Source organism: Thalassophryne amazonica, chromosome 18 (genome assembly GCF_902500255.1).
Source record: "Thalassophryne amazonica chromosome 18, fThaAma1.1, whole genome shotgun sequence".
Lineage (NCBI taxonomy): Eukaryota > Metazoa > Chordata > Actinopteri > Batrachoidiformes > Batrachoididae > Thalassophryne > Thalassophryne amazonica.
This window is the reverse complement of record NC_047120.1, coordinates 62,655,975-62,679,513: the sequence shown is the minus strand read 5'-3', so window position 1 is coordinate 62,679,513 and position 23,539 is coordinate 62,655,975. Positions and strand designations below refer to the sequence as shown.

General features: G+C 40.6%; 1 protein-coding gene across 1 annotated transcript in view; it reads left to right on the top strand.

The window, feature by feature from the left end:
* Nucleotides 1-21,933: 21,933 nt before the first annotated feature.
* The window catches only part of myo15b (myosin XVB), a 38,267-nt gene continuing 36,661 nt past the window's right edge, over nucleotides 21,934-23,539 (top strand). The window contains exons 1-2 of the mRNA XM_034194010.1: nucleotides 21,934-22,004; nucleotides 22,926-23,172. Coding sequence (XP_034049901.1) covers nucleotides 23,016-23,172 — 157 coding nt within the window. The 5' untranslated portion in view covers nucleotides 21,934-22,004; nucleotides 22,926-23,015. The remainder of the gene's footprint in view (nucleotides 22,005-22,925; nucleotides 23,173-23,539) is intronic.

The following is a 23,539-nucleotide window of genomic DNA, read 5'->3' as shown; positions in this document are numbered from 1 at the left end:
TTTCCTGAAAACATTCATGGAGGCTTCACGTCTTACAGATGCAAGATGGAAAAAGTTCCCAAAAATTAGTTTGATTTCCGTAGGTATGCTAGCATTAGCATGTCCTCATGTTTAGCTGATTTATTCAAGAGAGTCTAAGGTAATAAATTTAACTTTAACTTTCCTTGGCTGTCATTTAACAGCAGGGGTCACTGACTCCTGGTGTTTCCTGGCTTTTGATTGGCTGAGCACACCTGACTTAGTCAATCAGCAGTGGGCAGAGCAGGGAGAGCTGGAAGACGTGCAGGACAGGTGACCTCCAAGTGCAATAGCTATGTACATGTGTAAATTAAGATTTAGTGCCACTCTCATCTACACAAATTTAATGTATAATATTAAATGCAATATGGCTTCCTCTGCTCTTCCTGGGTCAAATTTGAAAAGCCGTCTGATAGTCAGATTTCACAGCTAAACATTTGATCCAAACTAGCAATATTTTGAAGTTTCCTACTGCAAAAACTGCCTACACCATCCCAAAATGCAATATGGCGGCCTTGGGTGGTGCATATTGCATGATACGGATGAGTAATATACACTAGGTGGTGCAAATTACGCATGCGTATCGCACAATATGCACCACATGGGCACCGCATGGTGCATATTGTGCATCCATATCTCGCAATATACACAACCCTGCGTGTATATAGCCAGTCTGACCTCCAGCAGTTCACCAATCAGTTGGACACCCGTACTTAACGTGGTTTTCACCACCTCACAGGGCGTCCTTAGTGTGCTCCTGTATCACCATGTAGGTGTTCCTGAAGGAGCTTCTCAACCAGCAGCTGGAGGACAAGTGGAACTGCACCCAGACGTGGGCTGCCATCACTATCCAAAGGAACATCAGGGGCTTCCTTTGCAGGAGGAACTTCAGGTTCTTCAAACAGAAAGCCATCGTCATCCAGAGCCATATCCGAGGACACCAAGCCAGGTACACAGACCTGAGAGCTATTACTCAGATCTCAAGGGCTTTGTACTCCACAAATCAAGCAGGCTTTCAGTCCCGTGGGCTGGATTGTGTCGATTAGGCCCCTTAAATGGAACCAAAAACCTGCTTTGCCCATGGACTTCTCTGTATGTTCTATATCTCAGTTAAAACACTGCCCCCTGTCTTCCAAAAGGAAGTACTACAAGCGGCTGAGGCAGTCTTTCAGCCAGTTCTGGGCAGTGATGATGATAACGAGGGACACCATGAAGAGGCGCCACTGGAAGAAGGTAGACAGAGTTTCTTCCCTATGTGTACCTGCTTTATTGTGTTATAAACGATGGCGTAACAGCAGCCGCTTGAGCTGTCATAGACTTCATAGGCCACACCCCCCAGTGACATAAGGTCAAAATGTTCGCAGACTTCCTCTATGAAACAGTAAAACTTGACACTTTAAAGCTGAAACAGCTGAAATATTTGTCTTTATTAAGAGGGCAAATATGTGGACAATCATAACAAGCAGACACATGAAGCTTATAGATTGGAGAAGCAACAGACAGGTCTCTCCAGTCACAGCCAGTGCAGTCTGGGAGTCCGTCGGAGATGTCCAGGGTGCTTTGGTGGCTTCCTTCACTTGGCTCCTTTGTGAGGCTTGTGCAGCCTGCAATAGACAGATTCGCCAAACTGTGCCATATTCTTTACATTTCTTTACAATTGTTTTAACTGAACAGATATGTGCAAAAACTAATTCCTAGTTTAGACCCTTAAAAAAGAAGTTTGGGTGTACTAAAAGCAGGCGGTCAGCAGTATGAGATTATAGTCATTATTTACTTCACCTCGAGATTCTCGCTCAGGATCTCACTTATTTTCACCTCAGGCTAAGATGTTTTGGAGTCTTTGGGTTTTGACTGAACTCACGGTTCACGGGCTCGAACCCAGAAACAAGGAATAAAAAAAAAAAAGGAAAAGTCACAGAAGAATCTGTTTTCTAGCGGAGCAGAAGTGATTTTGTGGTGAAAGTGGTCTGAACAGTTTGGGCATCATCTCCAAAGCTGGGAAAAGTAAACCCAGGCAGTCAAAAACCGGAGTGCAATACTGCCCCCGTCTGGGCAAAATGAAAAACCAACAAACCTGTGCTACACAAGGGCCAGGGGTCAGGTCAGGGGTGGGGTCAGGGGCCACTCAGACAATCTAACAGTTAAATATATTTGATAAAAGACATTAAAGTGAACGTGCCTATGCTGCATACTGTGCTGCAATGGTCTAGTGGATAAGTGCTGGGCTTGAGACCAGAGGATCCTCGGTTCAAGCCCCAGCCAGACTGGAAAATCACTAAGGACCCTTGGGCAAGGTCCTTAATCTCTTACTTGCTCCCGGTGTGTAGTGAGCATCTTGCATGGCAGTAGCCTGACATCGTTGTGTGTGAGTGAATGGGTGAATGTGACGCATAATTGTAAAGCGTTTTGAGCATCTGGAAAAGCAGATGGAACTTTTCCACTTTTTCATTGAAATTGTTGTGAATAGGAAAACCATTAAATCTAATAAAAACATACATTTGAATATTTCTTTATTACATGATGCATTTAATTCACTGTCTTTAACCCTTTTATGCCCATTTTTTTTTTTTTTTTTTTTTTTTATAAGTGGAAGAAGTTGCATTAGTACCTTTGAGATTTTTTTATTGTGAGTAGAAAATGACAGTGATACACTTCGGCAACAGTTGTTGCCAGTGAGGAAAAACAGGTTAAGCCTTAAATATAATATGTGTCACAAAAAAATATTATCTCTGACACAAGTAAACAACAAACATTATTGCTGTGTCACACACTTGGTTTTATCTCGGGAACATTTTAGGATCAGGAGACGGGCTACCAATGTGGTTCAGCTCCCTTTCTGACTAAGGGTCTGTGAAACTGGACCAAAAAAAAAAAAGAAACATCGTACAACTGCGTACTGCATCGCCGTGCAGTACTAAACCGTGGAGCATTGCCATGCAGTATGCAGCACAGGCATGTTGCATCGCTGTGCAATATGCATCACTGCATATCATTGCGTGACCGGCTTTGGCTTTTGAGCTATTCACCTGCAGGATGTTCTGACTCATCCATGCCCCGTCTCCTCCAGGCAGAAGCTGAGGCAGTATGACATTATTTTTTGTATTAAATTCGAAGCACGGATTCTCTTTGTCCGTCGTCACAGAAACCAAAGCAGATTTCAGAAGCAATTTCTTATTGTAGTATTATTTAAAAAAACAAAACAAAACATTAAAGTCCAACTTTCTCCACCACAACAATCATATGCACATTTATTTTCCCAAAAATGCCTCCCCTGAAGGCTGCTGACTTTTCTTCACAATATTTTTGACAAATATAACTTTTGTTATTGTGTCCAACAAAAGCGTTGCTGCTTTGTTTTTATTTGAACACTTTTTTTTCCCACCCACTCCTCTTTCCTTTAAGTGTTTCTTATCTTGATCTGATGATTGTGTTCCTTGCACACACACGTGCGCGCCCTCCGTCACGCGCCCGTCCTGGACTTTGACCTGTGTGGGTGAAACCTGAAGCCAGATCTCAGGTTTTTTTTTTTTTTTCTTCTTCCGCCTTCTCAGACCCGTCACACTTCAGCTCCGACAGGTACGTCGCTTCTCCTCCGATTGTCACTTCTTGCATCTCATCAAATTCAAAAATCTCTTTCTGTCTTTTAACGTCAGGCTTTTTTTGTTCGCTGACAAACCGTTTCTGTGGGACGGTGACACAGTCGACTGTATCCGCTTTCACAGAGTCTTCGTCTTCACTGGCACTTTATTTATTGATTGCTTTGGCTCTAAACTGATGCTTCAAGTGGATTTTTTTTTTTTAAAGTTCTTCTTTGTGTTCTTATTGTGTTGCTCTTATTGCTTTATGACACTTGGACTGTGGACTCTGTGTCTATCGGTCTTCAGGTTGTTCTTGGAGCCACACCCGACCTCCTTGATCCCCTTTAAAAACCAACAAAAACAGGTGGAGAGGATTGTTTGTCTCTAAGAGGTGACACGGTGCCGTTTGAATAACTATGAAACTGATTTATTCTGACTTAGAAGCTAAAGTCAAACTGTCACCAAAGAGGGTGCAGCTGGGACAGGGCCTTGTTTTATGAAGCAGGGAGACAGACTGAGACTAAGGCTTAGTATTCAGACTTCACTCAAACACTAAAAGTGGTGGTATGCTGTGGGGACACCCTAGGCAAGTTAGACCCTTCTAACTCTATCCCAAAGGGCTTAAATTTAGACCACCTGTGTGACGTGGTTTGTCTTAGTCCACATCTAAGGCCAAGATGGAAGCAGTTGTTGTGCTTAAGACACAGACAGGAAGACGAGCTTATGTAATGGACACCAGCAGGTGGTGCTGTGCAGAAGAAGACAGTCTCACTCCCCAAGGCTAAAAGATGCTCTTGGGTCAGACACTTTTAACCTCACGGTTAGAGCGTCTGCCTCCCAACCCAGGGACTGAGAGTTCGGTCCCAGAGTGCTACGAAGTAACACAGGTTACATTGGTGCCGTGACCCGGATGGTGGTGTGGTTTGGGGGGGTGAGTTTAACGGAGGCCAGCAGGTGATGCTGTGCAGAAGACCTTAAATAAACCTCATTCCCCAAGGCCAAAGGACACTTTAGCGCTAGATCCCAATGGTTTTAGCCTTGTGGTTAGAGTGCCTGCCTCCCATCCTGGAGACTGTGGCTTTGAGCCCATAGTGGGACGAAGCAACTCAGGTTACACTTACGTCAAGAAAGAGGGTTTTTCAAGATCACCCAGATTCCCCCAGTCCCTTAAATCTGTGATATTTTTGGCCGCTTTTGACTGAAAAACATCTTTGAATGATATTAAGTCATGAACCGTATTAAAGAACATCTGACTGTGCTTGGGCTGAGATATGTGTGTGACAGCTCAAAGATTCCAGTTTCTGTCTTCAAAATTGCTGTTAAATTTTGCAGTGGGAAAAACTGGGAAATCAAGGTCAAACCTTTGGTTTTTGGTTCTGGAACTTCACCTCATAGTGTCCAGTGTCCCTCACAATGTTCACTAAGGACCACAAATAAGAATCCACTAGTATTTAGTTTTAATACACTAAACTTTATCCCAAAAATGTCGACTCTACTATGAGTTTGTGTTTTTTTTTTCTTCATGTTATTCTTTAATTTTGACAACATTTGTCTTTCGAGTTGCATTTCCTCAAGGACAGTGTATGTTTCTGCTTTGGTGGAATTTTTTAATTCTTTTCCTTTTGCATCGTTTTCACTCATTGAAAGATTAAACGAACATAAAATGTGTTTCTGGTGTATCGAATATTCAGACTATTTACGTGACAACTAGTTCATACACAACTTTTGTTGAGGACTTTCCTCAGGCGACTCTAATCGGGAACCTTAAAACGCTCATTATTTGTTAATCTCATGCTAAATTGCAACCATTGGTCCCAAGAGTCTCAGAATATGACTTAGACCAAAAGCTTTGTGTACCACAAAAAAATAAATAAATAAATAAATTAAGTTGAATCATCTCACGATGAACATTTCCACTAAATGTTGAACTGTTTTAATGTGTGAAATGTCACAGATTAACAGGAAACATTTTATTAATCCTTTACTTTGTGACGTCTCCAAGGTTTTTTCAGTAATTTTTATCTAATCAGACTTGCATCGTAAATAATGACAACGTGATCGTAAAATCTTTCTATAAATAACTGTGTTCTGAAGTGATGATTTAATGAGTGCTGATTTACTTTTCAGCTGATAGTTCAGGCTATAAAAAACTTTTTTAATGCTGCAAATGTCTAAGATCAAGTGCTCTCTCCGTATCGTACGACTGTTTCTGTCATTAAATGTAAATGGACAGATTTTTGTTACCGTCATTATCATAATCATGTTTTTGTTTTCTTTGTGACTATTAAACTTACAGGAAAAAAGACAAGCAGCAAGTCTGTAATAATAAAATCACAGATTCTTAATGATATGAGCCAACTGTATTATTCTTATTTAATAGTGTTGTTGTTGTTGATGGTTCTTGATATAATTAACATTATCATTAATATTTACCGCAGACAGGGAAAAATGAAATAAATGTTCTCCTGTGAAGTTCTTTTTCTTACAATCCAACAACTTATTAACATCATATCCCTTTTCAAAATTATTCCAAAAAGTAACAGACAGCTATTAATACAAAAATTTTGTGAGGCGTTTATTTGGGTCAGGGAAGAGTTGGTGCCAGATCTGCCTCCTTTTACCTCTTTCTTTAATGTAAACAAGTGTGCTGTTTTCCCACAATAATTCCAAAATTGTACTTTTTTTTTTTAAACAATAATGTTTTTTTTTTGTTAAGTTACTTTTTGGAAGCGATACAGTTTGTTCTTTTTACATATCTGCAGACTGTTTTTGCCCTCGTCCATTTGTTTTCAGCATTGGTTTTAAACGAACAAGTTATAATTTATATTATGATTTAAAGCAAAGAAAGATTAGAGAAAAACAAAGACAAAACAGTCCATTTAAGATATACTGTGCCAATGAATTTCACACTTTTTTAAATTGTGATCATTTTATTACACCAGATTTAAATAAATGTGCAGCATTAATAATGTAAATAATTTTTGCTACAGATTGTTGATGAAAACATAATGAGATTTGTCAATCTATTATTTCTAAATAAATCAACCAATTAATGAACAAAGATCAATACATAAAGTGGCCATTTAATTAACTGATTTTTTTTTTTTTTTTTTTTTTTTTGCTTAACAGACATAAAATAAATAAAATATATATATTTTTTTATTTTATTTTGCCTCTAATGTGTAAATCTCTGTAATTTCAGGAATTTCAGGAGAAGAGCAAAGTAAAGGCTGTGACAAAGACAAACTCTGTCTATCCAGGAATGGTAAAAAAAAAAAAATAAAAAAAATAAATAATAATCACAGAATGTCTAAAAATAACCCACAAATATTTTATCACAAATACAGTAATCTGCTTAATTTCCTGGAAACTAGGTAATGACTTAAAAAGATTACTTTCATGTATTTTATTTATTTATTTATTTTTTGGTCACGTTAGGATGTGGGGATGCTGGAGATCCCTGCTGAGCTGTCGGCCAGACTTCGCAGTGCAGCAGGTGAGTTCCTTCAAAATAAAACCAAAGTAATGGACTTGACTTAACTCTGAGAATAAACTCTGCACAGATACAGTCTGGATACAGAAATCTGCATGTGATGTAATGGTACAGAACATTATCAGAATAATTCTACACGTTTTTGAGTTTGAATTCATTAATTCAACAAAACAACAGCAACAGTGATTTTAAAAAAAATACATGCAGTGGCGGCGCCAAGGGCAGCTTGGGGAGCTCATACTGAGTCAAGCCCCCCCTCAGCCTCCCAATAATTCTGCCAATAATGTGAATAGCGACTGACATATTTGTGGATTTCAACTGCAGTTTTGCACTGAGAATGTCTCAGTATTGCGTAACTGAGCAAAGTGATGAATGTGTGTGTTCGGTGATCCACCAATGCTGAATCACCTTTCACAAACAGAATTTTCAGTTTTGCAAATAAACATTTATTTGTAAAAACCCACACACAAGTTACAAATCAGAAATTTGTGTTTGTGGATCACAAAGCACGTGTACAAATCAAAGGATATTTGTAAATCACCCTCTGTGCATTTGCAAGTATTAATGAGACAAATTTAACTCCATACTCCAAAAATGTAGGTTTCCTAAATATTTATTACGGCCACTCTTAAAACTTCACTTATCTTTATAATTTTATTACTGGTAAATTTTAGAATTGATTTAGATGAGATATACTTATTATCTCACAGGAATATATCACAGTTATCTGGGAACTACTTTTTGCGCAGGAATTCCTCAAGCACGTCAGCTGCAGCCGCGCATTAACACAAAATATACAGAAGCTGTATATCGTTTGTTTGGCCAAAACCTCGGTGTTAAATTGGCAATAAATCTTTGATATAGACTATTTGTGTAAGGTTGATTCCATGCATTGTCTTGAGCACCATTTCAATGAATTCAGTTTGTATACCAATGTGCAAGTTTACTGAACTTGCAGTCATTCTAAGTGATGTGTGTGTGCATTGATACCACATTTTAGAGGAGCACGGGTGACTAAAACATATACCTTGGTATTTATAAAGCAATTTACTAGATATATTGTTCATTTCGATGACATTTTGTGGAGCCCCTCCAACTTTTACCTCAGCCCCCCCAACAAAAATTTCCTGGCGCCACCACTGAATACATGGATTATTTTTATGAAAGTTGGCAAGTGTGTGTGTTTCCATCTAAAATTGCAGAACCATCTCATTTTATACTCCTTCTTGTAAACACAGCAAAATATATAAACATAAGAGACATTTTTTGTAATTTTAAGGCATGCTGTGTACAGTTTGAAAACTGATTAGTAATTTGTTTTAAAATTTTATTCATGAATTATTAACCAGAGCTTCAACAACAACTGCAACAATAACAATCTGGTTATGAACTAATTCTTTCACTGGTTCCGCCTCCGGGGCAGATTTTTACATTATGGGCTTGTATTAGTGATTTATTATTGTGGTATAATGACTTTATGAGTGTGTTCAAAGTTTTATGAGCACGTTTGTGACTGTAGTTCTGTCTCTGACCAACAGGGCGGCAGCATGTATTAAGGGTCACAGAGGTGGCGCCTCCACAGGTGAAGGCAGAACACAGACTGTCTCTGCCTCAGGACATCGACAGGTTCACTTTCTCTCACTATGCCAAGTCCATATTAAAGGTGAGACTCCACATTCCAGCTGGTGGACATTTACTCTTAATGCAGTGACAACAGAATTTTGCCAAGAGCTCTAAAATGTCATAGAATCCAGTGGACATCAGCCTTGTTTGACCCAAACATTCAACACGGTCAACATTATTCCATTTATCAATCCTATGAGCTCAACCAATAATTTGTATCACTTTAAAATAAAAAAGGACCAACTTTAACTTTTGACCTCTGTGCAAACTGAAATTGACCTTAATTACCATTTTTCATTTCAATTCAATTTAATTATATAGCACCAAATCACAACATAAATCACCCCAAGGCGCATCATTAGCATCAGGTCCAACCTTACCAACTCCTCTGAGCAAGCACATAGGCAACAATGTTTAGGAAAAACTCCCTCCTACATTTTTTTTTTTTTTTTTTTTTTTTTGAGGAAGAAACCTCAAGCAGACCAGACTCAGAGGGGTGGCCACACATTTTTGTTTGTTTTACCCCATAACATCATAGCATTCAGTCTCAGATAGTCCAAACTATACCTTTGTTGAATCTTTATGATCAGACAAATAATGTGGTGTACTTTTCTATACGACTGGAGCATTTTTAAACTTTGACCCCTGTGTAAACTTTCACTGACCCCCACCTGGCGACAGCTACCACCGTGGGACAGCCACCATACATTTTTGGGTGATTCTTAGACTATGGGCACTTATTATGTCCTTTGATCATATTGTATGAAAAACAGAAAAAAGGGGAAATTTCACACTTTTATAGTTATCTTCACAATGAAAGTGTTTTAAGAAATTTGTTCTAGTAGTCTATGATGACTTTTTCACCTTTTTTCAGCATCATTATATGCAAATATTGCCGTTTTGTGCTTGTCCCACACCCAGACTCTTGATCTTCAATGATAAAAATAAATGGTAAAAAAAACATTTTTTCTAATGTTTTAAAATATCTCTGAATAAAATATCTGTAAAATAATCAAAACATAATTGGGGTATTCAATGTCATACAACTGTTGTGATTTTTTTTAAACAAAATGTAGTTGTCCCACACTATTGCCGTAATTTCCACCACAACACTGTAATGTCCCTTTAAACAGTTTGTATGAAAGATTGTTTGGGTAGTTTCTACGGAGATAAACAGTGACATCAGAGCACATGTATATAGCGCCAAATCACAACAAACAGTTGCCCCAAGGCGCTTTATATTGTAAGGCAGTGGTGTGGTGGAAATTACATTTACAAGGCCAATAGTGCCCGTAGTTAAAGAATCACCCTTTTGTGGAGTCCATGGTATACTAAGGCTGGATTGTAAGTGGTAACAAAAGCCTGCTTGGCCCATGGACGAGGACGTCGCTGTCCACACTGTGTGCAGTTTGAGACCTCGTGTCCTTTGCTTTTGGTGTTGAAGGTGGACAATGATTTTATCATCTGTCTTTATTATCTTACTGTTTTTCCTCATGTTGTGTTCCCTTTAGGACACATGGTGCCAGCCTCAGGATTTCCCTCTCCAGAGACCCCTCACCCACCTGGAATCTGAAGATGCCAGAACTGCCCTGGAGATCTACAAACTGGTATTTTAAAATGCTGTGCTCTTGGAGCCTCATGTGGATTAAACTTGAGTCAACATCTTCATTTTTTTTTTTTTTTTTTTGTCTTAAATGTGACTGTCAACCCTGTTGTCAGATTATGCGCTTCACTGGTGAGGTAGACCTGAGTGGCTGGCAGGAGCAGATGTTGGGGAACTACATTGTGGAGAAAGGCCAAAGTCAGCAGGCCTTAAGGGATGAGATCCTGGCTCAGTTAGTCTATCACACGTGGGACCTGAAAGAGGCGGAGGGCAGCCTGAGAGGATGGCTGCTTTTGGCCTGCTGCCTGAGCGCCTTCACCCCCTCACCGAGTCTCGACAAACCCCTGCTGAAGTACGTGCTTAGTGTAGGGGTACTCCTTAATTCACCCTACTGATAACAGTCCATCAAACACAGCCCCATTTTATATTGGAAATACAGAAACAGTCAGGTAACGTCAGGTGGCAGATTAGCATCAAATCACCTTCAGTCAATATCGTCACCTCGTTGTTGGGACTGTAGAGCTGCAGGATGACAACGTTGTGGACAAATACACCTTTCTGCTGTTCCACCCAAGTATTTTCTTCTGTGTATTTTCTTTTGGCCCTCCAGCAGTCCAGCCCTGACAGTTAATGCAGATTTTTTAAATCATGGTCACCTGACGTGAACTTTGGATGACACAAACGACAAAGACTTGGAGCAAATGTTGGATACGGGTGATGTCATGGACCAAGAAGGTTTTCAGTACCACATAACAACACGTACATTTCAGCCTCAGTATACCATGACCTACACAAAAAAGGGGGTCATCCTAAGGTAAAAACTGCAAGTAAGTAAGTAAATTGAATTTATAAAACACATTTAGACACAGACCAGCAAGTATGACAAAAGTGCTGTACAAAAAGTACATAACTAGTAAAACAATTAAAAAACAGGGCCAGCACGGTGGCTTAGTGGTTAGCACTGTTGCCTCACAGTGAGAAGGTCGTGGGTTCAATTACCGTGGCCTTTCTGTGTGGAATTTTCATGTTCTCCCCGTGTTTGCGTGGGTTTCCTCTGGGTGCTCCGGTTTCCTTCCACATCCAAAGACATGCGGATTAGGTGGATTGGAATCTTTAAATTGTCCGTAGGTGTGTGTGTGTGTGGGTGTGTCTGTGTTTGTTTGTCTGTTTGTGGCCCTGCGACAGACTGGCGTCCTGTCCTGGGTGTACCCCGCCTCGCGCTCTATGGCTGCTGGGATAGGCTCCAGCCCCCCACGACCCTTAAATGGACTAAGCGGTAGAAGATGAATGATGAATGAATGAATTAAAAAACATAAAAATAAACACAATAATATTATTAAAAAGAACGCAAACGCAAAATCATAGAATCGTACCGAAATGAAAGATTAGGGGGTGGGAAAGGCCAGAGAACACAAATGGGTTTTTAGCGTAGATTTAAAGGCATACATAGAGGGGGCACATCTGTCACCTGGAAGCAGCTGGTTCCGGCTGAATTGTGACTGCGGCACACGGAGAAGACCTTTGTCTCAGGATCTGAGGGACCTGGGGACCGAGTGGGGCTGCACAAGGCCAGAAATATTAGACAGGGCCAGTGCATGAAGAGCCTTAAAAAAACAATTAATAAAACCTTAAATTGAATTCTAAACAGGGAGCCAGCTTAAGGAGGCCAGGATGGGTGTGATATGTTCTCGCTTCCTACCACCAGTCTGTAGTCAGATAGAGGTCAATGAAGAATTACACAGGGGTCAAAATTGAAAAATACCCCAATCATATTGAAAGGTATTCCACATTATTTGTTTGATCATAAAGATTACCCAAAGGACTTTGGACTATCTATGACTGAATGATGTGGAGTTATGAGGTAAAAACAGCAAAAATTGTGACAAAGGTCAATTTCACTTTGTATGAAGTCAAAAGTTAAAGTTCCTCCAGTTTTTGTTCAGTGATGCAGATTATTGGTTGAGTTAACAGGGTTTTAAAAAGAGATAGTTACTTAGCACCATCTGTCTTGCTTAGTTATCACATTATAGGGTAACATATGTCACATGTCGTAGAATCCAATGGACGTCAACCTCGTTTGACCTTTTACTTTGGACGCCAAACATTCAGCACTGTCAAAATTATTCCATTTATTAATCCTATTAACTCAACCAAGGATTTGCATCACTTTTTTAACCAAAATTGGGAGCAACTTTGACCCCTCTACAAGTGAAATTGACCTTTGTCACCATTTTTGCTGTTTTCACCCCATAACTCCAAAGCATTCAGTCATAGATAGTCCAAATGATACCTTTTTGGAATCTTTACGATCAGATAAATAAAGTGGTATAGTTTTTAATATTATTGGAACATTTAATTTTGACTGTACCGGCTGCAGTCGGTGGGATGTCCACCATACATTTTTGTGTAGGTCATGATATACTGAAGGCTGGATTGTAGGGTTTATAGTCCCCTGAGATGGTACTGACTAGGTCAAGATTGACCACGAGCTCATGGAGTAGATTACAATCATGCAGTTTAATCTTCACAGCAACGTCTCAGTGTCTCTGTCCAGGTACGTGTCTGACCGCGGGCCAGGTGAGTACCGTTCACTGTGCCAACACAAGTTGCTGACATCGCTTCAGCTCCCAGCTCCCACCGCCCGCATCTACCCACCGACTCAGTTGGAGTGGACCGCCAACCAGAGGAGAGGCACCATACTGCTGGATATCCACACCTTCAACAGTGAGACTCACTGACATATCAGTTCTCTTGTCAGCTAGACACAGAGCGTATGACTGGAACTAATAAAAACTAGGACATGGTACTGGCCATTGTACTTTTGATTTAGTGGCTGATTTATGGCCATAACATTTTGGAAAATGTTCCTAAAGTTTGACCTTGACCTCAGAGAATTCAGGTTACTGTAAAAAGAAATATTGGGTAGTGTTTGGACCAAAGACAGTTCCAGTGTTGAAGACCAAAGTTGTAACAGTGTGTTCTGGGATGTTGTTTTTCCAGATGAGAAGCTGACAACTGAGGTGGAGTCATGGACCACAGGAGAGCAGCTGGCCTCCTGGCTTCTACATTTCAGGTAGAACATCCAACAACCAACTCTCTCCATCTGTGTTCTCCGTCTGAAAAGTAACTGACAAAGTAGAGGGGCCACTTTGTAGATGTTTTTAATGTACTAACTGATGTATAAAGTAGTCATCTAACCACTTACTGCCTGAGGAAATGACTATCATTGGATACCGCTGGCACACCTTTGTGTCAAACTAAGTTACTTTAGGAGACCCAAGAGACAGACTACATACAGTATGTTGTATTGGGTAATAATCCAACACCCCATCCAATAATCCACATATGTGTATTTCCAGGCTGGATAGGGTACAAAACCCAATCCATTGGATGCATCCCAATCAGATGCTCAAACCAGCTGTACTGGATCCTTTTTACCCAGTGGAACAGTAGTTCTACTCAGGTATCCCTCTAGATGTCAGATCTCCTCATCCTGATCCCACGTCTGAGTCCACCCAACCTGATAATGAATATAAATTGGTCACTTGTATGTGTGAGTGATTCTTTTGGTCACTACCCCGAGTTCATGGCTGCATTTAAAAACAGCACCCACATTTAGGGGTGATTCTTTAACTATGGGCACTATTGGCCTTGTAAATGTAATTTCCACCACACCATTGCCTTACAATATAAAGTGCCATGGGGCAACTGTTTGTTGTGATTTGGCGCTATATACATGTGCTCTGATGTCACTGTTTATCTCCGTAGAAACTACCCAAACAATCTTTCATACAAACTGTTTAAAGGGACATTACAGTGTTGTGGTGGAAATTATGGCAATAGTGTGGGACAACTACATTTTGATTAAAAAAAATCACAACAGTTGTATGACATTGAATACCCCAATTATGTTTTGATTATTTTACTGATATTTTATTCAGAGATATTTTAAAACATTAGAAAAAACATTTCTTTACCATTCATTTTTATCATTGACGATCAAAAGTCTGGGTGTGGGACAAGCACAAAATGGCAATATTTGCATATAATGATGCTAAAAAAAAGTGAAAAAGTCATCATAGACTACTAGAACAAATTTCTTAACACACTTTCATTGTAAAGATAACTATAAAAGTGTGAAATTTCCCCTTTTTTCTGTTTTTCATACAATATGATCAAAGGACATAATAAGTGCCGGTAGTCTAAGAATCACCCTTAGATTTTTTTTTTTCTATTTTGAGAGCAATGACCCCAAAACTTAAACACATGCACTTATGGCAATAACATTCCCAAGTCTGAAACAAGCTACGTATCTGCCACTTTCTGGCAGCATATCTGGGCTTTAGATTTGGAGGTTCTGTTTCACGTTGGACTTGGTTGTAAACAGTTCAAGTGTGAGTTGTTAGTCATGTTCTGAAGACTTTTACGGATAAGCAGCAGTCTAATTTGGCTACCTCACCAGGATAAGGAAAGCAAGGATCTTTACTGGACTCAGGTCCTGGACGGGAATTTGCTGGTGTTTGGACCTGTCTCCATGGGGTCCGACTGGACTCTGCAACAGGAAGTCACCAGACTGTGGTCTTACCACAGTATATGTCTTGAGTGCAAAGGTTTTTGTTTTTGGGCTTTTGTATCCTCGGCAGAATGGTGATTTAGTGGTTAGCACTGTTGCCTCATCAAGGAGGTCATGGGATCGATTCCCACCTGTGGTCTTAATTGTCCATAGGTGTGTGTGTGTGTGTGTATGTGAATATGTTTGTTTATTTGTTTATATGTGGCCTGGAGTCCTGTCCAGGGTGTACCTTACATCACGCCCTATGACTGCTGGAATAGGATCCAGCACCCCCATGACCCATAATTGGAGTAAGCGGGTATAGAAAATGGATGGATGGATTTTGTATCCTGCATGAGGTTTATCAGAAAAACATACTGATGTACTTTAATGTACATGACATTTATATTATTTTTTTTACATTGATTTTGGACCTTTTCATGTCTGAGCTGTGTGTTGGTGTGTCTCAGAGGTGTGCCGGAGGCTATGCAGGGTTGGTCTGTGTCTCTTCTGACTGAAGAAGGCTGGTCAGATCTGGCAGGTTCAGATTTTGTCATGGATCTCCTGGCTGGGGAAGAAGCTGAAATGCTGTCACCACCAGGGACTCAGTCCTCCACAAACGCAGACTATCTGTTCAGCAGCCACGGAGACAGGTGATCCTGCCACAGATTTACCAAGAATCCAAACTGAAAGCATGTAACCTTCATTCTCACCTGACCCCTAATGTTTGTCTCATAAATAAGGACTTGAACAGTGTGAGCCTGTAAGTAAGGGGTGATGTACATTTTGAAGCTTCTAGGATAATGTTTATCACACGTTCATGACTGTGTCATGTAACAGTTATAACAGTATCATGTCACTATTATGACAATACCATCAAGTAAAGTGTTACCCTCTTTTCTTACTCAGGTTGCCACAAAGTGAACGTGATGACTTTATCCCACCTGCACCATCAATGCAAGCTCCACAGCTTCCTCCTTTTGAGGGAATCCCTTGGGGAAGAGATTACCCACATGAGGGTGAGGCTCATTTAATCTCCACCTGTCTCAAGTCAAGTTGTCTGCTCAGATCCTCAGAGCTCACTTTCACTAGTTTGTGTCCCAAGTCAGTGGGCTCAGATCAAATTACATTCTGGTTCAAGCGACAGTGACTATTTTGGGGGTTTTAAACTCATAATCAGATTGGGTTTTTATGGGACCAGTGATTTTTCGTCATTGTTTCTACAAGTCAACCTCTTGCACACTTCACTTGCACACAATCAAAGACGGGAAGACTGCATTCAAAATTGAAACTTCATAAAGGTTCTTTGAAATGCTGAAGATGGTGTTGTCTAAAGAGGTCGTCTTGAAGTCTGCACAAATGTCAGCGATTTCAAACCTTAAGACAAAAATACCTGTTTCAAGACCAAAATCAGACTTTTTCGAGCCGTCATCCCTTCTCTAACCATGAAAACCTGGATGCTAACGACAGAGATCCAGAGAAGAATCCAAGCACTTGAAATCAGAGAATCTCGAGAATTAAGTATCTCTTAGTTTGGCCACTAAGATAAAAATCATCATCCACAACGAAGCTGGTCACTTTGAAGTCCTCCAAACTGCTGTCTAATAACAGAAACTGTTGGACATGTTACAAACCCCAGCAGTCTTGCCACTGAAGGCACTGTTGTTCGAGTAGAACCAGAAGACCTTCAGTGACACAAGTATTGGCTCAAGACCGGAACTTGTGGAGGGACCTTGTCTGGTGTGAAGAGATCACACGGAGCTGTTGTTGAGCACATTTTGTACCTCTTTCCAATGTATAATTTGAATATTTATCCTGCAGAAGTGTTGTTTTATTTGCAGTAGTCTAATCTCGTGTCTGTTTGCAGGCCGCGGTCGACAGATGGATGCTTATGTTGATGACTTGTTTGAGCCCGTGCTCGACAACGGCCCTATGGTTAGTGTGCCCCTTTTTATATTTCCATGAACTGTGATCTAATTAATGTCCAAGCCACGTTGGACTCTGGCTGAAAAGTCTGAGTGTCTTCTCCATCCCTATGAGCTAGAATACATAACAGCTGTGATTGTGGTGCCAACAGTTTGCAACAGCCCAAACCATTCGTGAAGGAACAGGATTCTTGTGGGAATACTCTTTATACTTCGTGTGTTGTATAACTGTGCTGGTCACGGCTGATGTTCGCTTGTGTGTATCTCACTTTGCGTGGTATTGTGTGTTTAGGACATGGAAAGAGTGGCTATGCTGAACCGCAGGTTGAGAGGAGCAGGAGGGCTTGGACCCATGCAGCCCAGCATGTACGGAGCTGGTAGGAAAACCGGATCTTCTTCATAGTGTTCACACCATTTGGTTTATCACCACTCTCTCTGGAAAGTACTCTATATACTCTGAAAAATACATTGTTTGCTGCTGTTTTCTTTTTAAAGTTACTAAAAGTATGTTAAATTAAATGATTTTTCACAAAGTATTTATTTATTTTGTGAACTGTTATTAAAAGTGATCATTTTATATATTTTTGTCTTTTTTAGGTATGCCTATGATGATGCCAAACTATGCTACGGGTATGTGAGGAATTTTATTTCTCAAGAGTAGAGAATCCAATTATAGTTTTGGATATTTTTCTGGCCTTGAGTCATTTCTGTACATACTACAAGTGGCAGAGTTCCACATTAATTTATGTGATTATGTGCAGGAACGGCAATGCCTGGTTATGGTGCCACTCCCATGATGCCAACAATGCCAGCCATGCCACATATGCCATCCATGCCAAGTAATCCTGCTACAATTCACTGTAGAATTGTGTCCCTTTGTAAATTTATAATCTGACCACCAGGAGAAATTTGGACAGTTTGCAGTTGAAAATGAAGCAGATGGGATCAGAATGTAAACCTTGGAATCAGAAACTGGTGGTTGATACTTGAAGTTCATGTACCTTGGGATGTTGTTCATGAGTGCGAGGTTGAAAAGTGATTCAGGGTTTTGTTTGTAGATTTATGTCTAAGAAATGTAAGAGCAATAGGTATAAGAACTCTTATTTCCACTGTTATTAGATTTTAAACACTATCACATGAGTGGTTTTTAACTAGGTTTTCTTATTACTGAGTTATGTTTACTGTGTGGTGAGTTTTTATGCCATATTTCAGATCATGTTATGTTTATGTATGTCTGCATGTGTTCTACTGCTGGCTGCACAACAAATTGCCCCTGGGAGGCTAATAAAGTCTACTTGACACTTGATACTTGAGTCATGAGGGTGTTGGTTTTGAGAACTGTGGTGAAGAGACAGTTGAGTCAGTGGATAAAGTTCTCAGTTTTAGTCTCTATCTACACCCTGACATTTATCTATGGTCATGGACTATGGGTTGCGATGGAAAGAACGAGAATGGAGATACAAGTAGCTGAATTAGGTTGTCTTCTCCTGGTGGGAGGTCCACACCCAGAGGGACAGTGAAGAGATCTGACACCTGAAAGGAGCTGAGCGTAGAACCCCAACTCCTTCAGTGTAGAACGGAGGAGTTCAGGTGGTTTGATGTCTCTTCAAAGAGAATCAATGGATAAATGAATTATTGCAGACAAACTCTTGTCTTAACCTTTTCATTTTCATCGCAGGCATGATGATGCCGCAGGCAGCCATGCCAGCTCCACCAGCTGTTGACCCCATGCAAATTGCAGCATCACAACAAGCCCTCATAAACCAGCAGGCCTTCCTCATGGTGCGGAGATACCTTTTCCTTTGAGACGGCATGAGCAAGTGATTACGCTGTCACCAGTCTCAAATCTTCTACATCAGTTTCTTTTTTTTTTTAACCCATCCTCAGGCCCAGCAGATGACCATGCAGGCCATGAATCTATCGCAGCAGCAGACTCAGGGACAGCAGAGGCAGCTCCGGCAAGAGTCGGAGCGACACTCAAGAGAACGCGCACGTTCGCCCTCTCGTCGATCTGCATCGCCACCGCTCACCAGGCCCAAAACCCGGGCACCGGTCTCCACTCCGGCAGCTAAACATACACACAGGTCCAGGCAGCCTGAACCGGAGGTGTGTAGTGCCTCTACAGTACCTCTACACAGACACCATGTAGTACTTGGCAGGTACTGTTTCCAACATTACCTACATCTTTGGAAGCCAAACTCATGGTTCTTACGGGACAGTCACACTAACATCTCAGTCATAAATATTTATTTGAATATACTTACACAAGTTGGTAAATTATTTGTGGGGTCACCTGGATTTTCAGTTTAACTTCAACATTTTTTTGGTGATTCTTTGATAAAAAATTTTGTGCCAACAATCAGCTACAGTGATCTGGCAAAATGTAATCATTTGTAAGACTACCAGAGCAAGAATTTTAGCTGAGGAAGCTTCTGCGATTTGAAGTGAAACGTCCTCGCGTCAAGCAACCCAGTCCAGTCGAAGATTCAAGCTTCTCTATACTACAAAGCACTGAACAAAATAAACTCCAATAACAAATAAATAAATGCTCATAAAAGTACACTACAACAGTGCTTGATAATCCCAAATTCAAGAGCTGATAAAAAAAAAAAAAAAGATTTAAAAATCAAATGGCCTCACATTTCAGCAGTCTGTGTTCATCTGATTATATATATTTTTTTGTCCATACTGGATCAAATAACATGGAACATGTCCATTGCATGTTTCTTTGTCCATCTTGCTTAATCGTTTGGAATTTAAAAGTTCTTGTGTTAAGTAACAGCACATGCTATGGTGTGCACATGTGCTTCAGTGACTACCTGTTCATCATTAAACTCTGAAAATGATAATATCAGCAAGTAAGACCAACAGGCCAATTATAAGCTTGGGCAGTGTCTGGGGTGGTATCTCTCTAGCTTACCTAAAAGTTTGTTTCCCAGTATCTATGTCCCTTGTCAACTTGGTGGTGGGGTGTGGGTGTGTGCCCTGTCCATTGTAACACATCAGGGTCCCCGAGGGTGGTACAGGGCTGCTGCAGTTGAGGTGAGTTGAAGGTGAGCTGAGATGGTACTACTCCCACCGCACTGCAAAGTTTATTTTAAGATTACAAAACGAGCACAGCCTAGATCCTCCAACTACTTACTGACTAGCTTAGCTAGTCGTTTTTTATATTTACCGGTGGTGGGGGTAAAAGGTGGGAAGCAATGTAGGGAATTGTATCTCCACATAATAACGCTAACAAGAAAACCATTCATGTAATTTCTATTATGTTTACATATTTAATACCCTTTTTCATCACAGTCTGAAAGCGAAGTGGAGGAACCAGACCCACAAGACCGTCGGTCTTACAGAGAGAAGAAGAAATATTTCCAAAATATTGGTGAGTGTGATGAACCGGCAGCCACATGATGGATTTTTGGAGCTGTGTCGGGTTAAGACTCGATCTCACTTGACACTTTCAGTTGATATGTATTTCATTATTTCATTTCATCATCTTCATCTCCATCTCCAACCACTTTCCTCCAGAAGCTCAGCCCAAGCGTGAAACCAAAACCCCAAAGCCTCCTCCAGCTCCAGCCAGCCCACCCAGAGAGCAGCCCTCCCCACCGCGGCGTCAGCCGTCACCGCCACCTGTTGCCCCCAAGCCTAAGGGTAAGAAAGTGAGACTTTTAGGAGATACAAGATTGGTCTTAAACCGGTGCCTGGCACGCACAAGCACCATGAGTACCAGTTATGTGCATGCCTGATTGTAGATGCAACATTTTGGACACTGTTGACTTCTGCAACCTTACAAAAAAATACCCAGATTGATTTTGCTCCAGAACAAAAGTGTTCAAAAAGTCACCAAAATTTAGCACAATGAGAAATCTTCAGACCAAATACGGAAGCAAAAGTTTGCCTTCCTGATGAAATGCCATACAAACTGAATGATTTATGATGAAATTTCTTTAAAATTAGCTGCAAGAATACTAGCGTGACTGACCCATTGATAACACTGGTCAACACAAATTTTCTTGCATGGAGTTTTTCAACAGATTTTGGGTAATTTGGGGGCGCTGAACCCAAATCTGGTGTAAGCATTTGCCAATCACATCATGTTTTTGAAATATGAAAACATATTTCCGGTATCAAGGATTGAAGCAAAAGCTGCAGTCTTGCACGCCTCTTTGGCGCCATAAACGATATTATGGCTCCTATTCACATTTCACAAACCTGGTTTAAAAACTATGCTTTTGAAGCTGCTTTTGTGCATGATTAGTGGCTTCAAACTTGTGACTGAATGAGCAACTTTTGCATAATCCATCAATACGGGAACATGCAGATTGCAAAAAAACGTGGTGTGATAGAGGAAATCTGAGCTCAGATTTGGATTCAGCACCCCAAAATGACCCTAAATCAGTTCTCAAAGTTCATGCAAGAAATTATTTTTTGACTAGTGCTAGTTGAGATTTTAAGATTGAGATTATTTACGACGACTCCTCACACGTCAGTGTTGCCATCACTCAGCTGCACAGCAGGAACAATGTAGGGATAAAAGTCCTCGCCCAAGGGAGCTGAGGGTAATTTTCTCATCTGTCAGGGAATCGTACTGAGGAACATCACCTCTCAGGATGAACCTGTTTTTACATCATTCACTGTCTTGTGCTGATGTTTGACAGAGAAGCCTACCAGGACTCCTCCTGCCAGAGAGGATGACGCCCCAAAAGCCGCACCCATCCCGGCTCCGCTCGGTAAGCCTCGGCCTGAACCCACCTCCAACATACGAGAAATCATCAAACGGTTTAAACATCGCCCGCCCACCAGAGCCCCAACCCTATGAGCCTGTCAGGTCAGTGCGGTTTTTCCCCTAAATGCATAAAACCCAGTTGTTTTGCATTAAAACAGATTTTTTTAAAATTATTCTTTGCAAAAGTGAAGCCAAATTTTGTGTCTTGCTCCAAATAGCAGTTTGCAGCACCTCAGTAACCGTGCATCAGGACAAAACCATTTTAATGCTGTAATTCTGAACGTGAGCTTTCTTTGTAATATAGTTCTTCCAGGGTTCCTCAAACAAGAACCAGAAGCAATAATAATAATTTACTGTGATGTTGAGATGAGTTGTACTGAACTGTTTCCACAGACATCCTGCTCGGCCGTTTGTCAAGAAGAAGGCTGACCCCAAAGGAAGGAAGCTCTGGCCAAACTCCGAGCCAAAGGACCAGCGCCACCACAGGTCAGAATTCTTTGGAAAGTTCATCTCTTCTGTTCAGCTCCAATACTACAGTGACCTTTCAGTGCCAAACATATCTCAGGTAGCAGACAAATGCAGACAAAAAAATAAAAAATATGACATGATTTTTCCAACATAGTTTTTAGATGTAAATGAAGCCAGATGATGGCACTTGTATCTATAATGATCTATGACGGACCTGTGCGTCATTTTTCTGTGTTTGTCCTTCGGATCCCTCTTTCTGCAGTTGTATTTTCTGTTTTGTTGTGTTCCAAAATGCATTTTCTGATTGTTTTGTGTTTATCCTTCAAAGGATACTCACCTCATCCATAATTGTCTGGTATGGAAATTTGGACTCCTATTCATGCAAAAACCTACAACGTATAATAGACAAATCATCTAAAATCACAGGCCTCACCCTCCCTTCCATTGACACACTGTACCATAGATGTATCACACAAAAGGCAATAAAAATCACCTCTGACCCCTCACACCCTGCATATCACCTGTTTACACTGCTGACCTCTGGAAGACGCTACAGGTCCCTGCCAACGAAATCAGTCAGATTCAAAAAGCTTTTTTCCAACAGCTGTACGGACACTAAACCAAGTCATGACTGATGTTCTCTAGGTGTATTTGTCTATTTATTGTTTGTTTGTTGTGTGTTGACACAGAGATGTGAGCATTTGATGCTGTACTGGAAACAAATTCCACCAACTTGTTGTGTGGTCATTAATAAATGAATCTTTAATCTTTTTTTTATTATTATTATTATTATTTTCCTCCTCTGATTATGAGTTTTGCACCTGAGGGCCACCCTACTTGCACTACCTTGACCTGTAAAATATTCTCCAGTTTGCATCCTCATATTTTGTGAACATTTACACACATTTACCACTGCCTCTCCTTCTTCATGCTTTGCAGAAACAGTGGGTGGACCAAACTCCCTTCAGGTCCACGTCTCCACAACCTTCCCCTCCTCTTGTCAGGGGTCCCCGTGCTGTTTCCAGTTCCATGAAGCAGAAGCAACATTCCCTGGAGGATCTTTTTGATTCCCAGCGCTCTAAGAACCGTCAACCTCCTCCTCCTCCGGACTCCCCGCCACCTCCTCCTTCACACCCAGCTCCCATCTTTCAGCCCATCCCAGACCCACCAGTCAATGATTCTCAGGGTGTGTCTGCTTCACCTCTTAGGAAACTTCAGTTTTTTTATTCTTTCCCACATGCTGGGCCTCATTAAAATGTAATATTTAAAATATCAGGTCTTTGCATTAAAGTATTGACAAGTACTGCTTTATCTTGTACTGCATTTAACTCTTGGATCCAGATCTGGATCAATATGATCAATATTTACATCTTCATATAACTCAGTTTGTAGTTTTTCAGGAATAACGCTAACAAATTATCATTTGACACCGTAACGTTATGTGATTCGTCTAACTGGTGATCAGTTTCCTCATATCAAGTGTTGCCTGCCAGTATGTGGATTTTAGATTTTTCAGACATTTATGATAATTTTTCTCTTTTGTCAGGATCTTT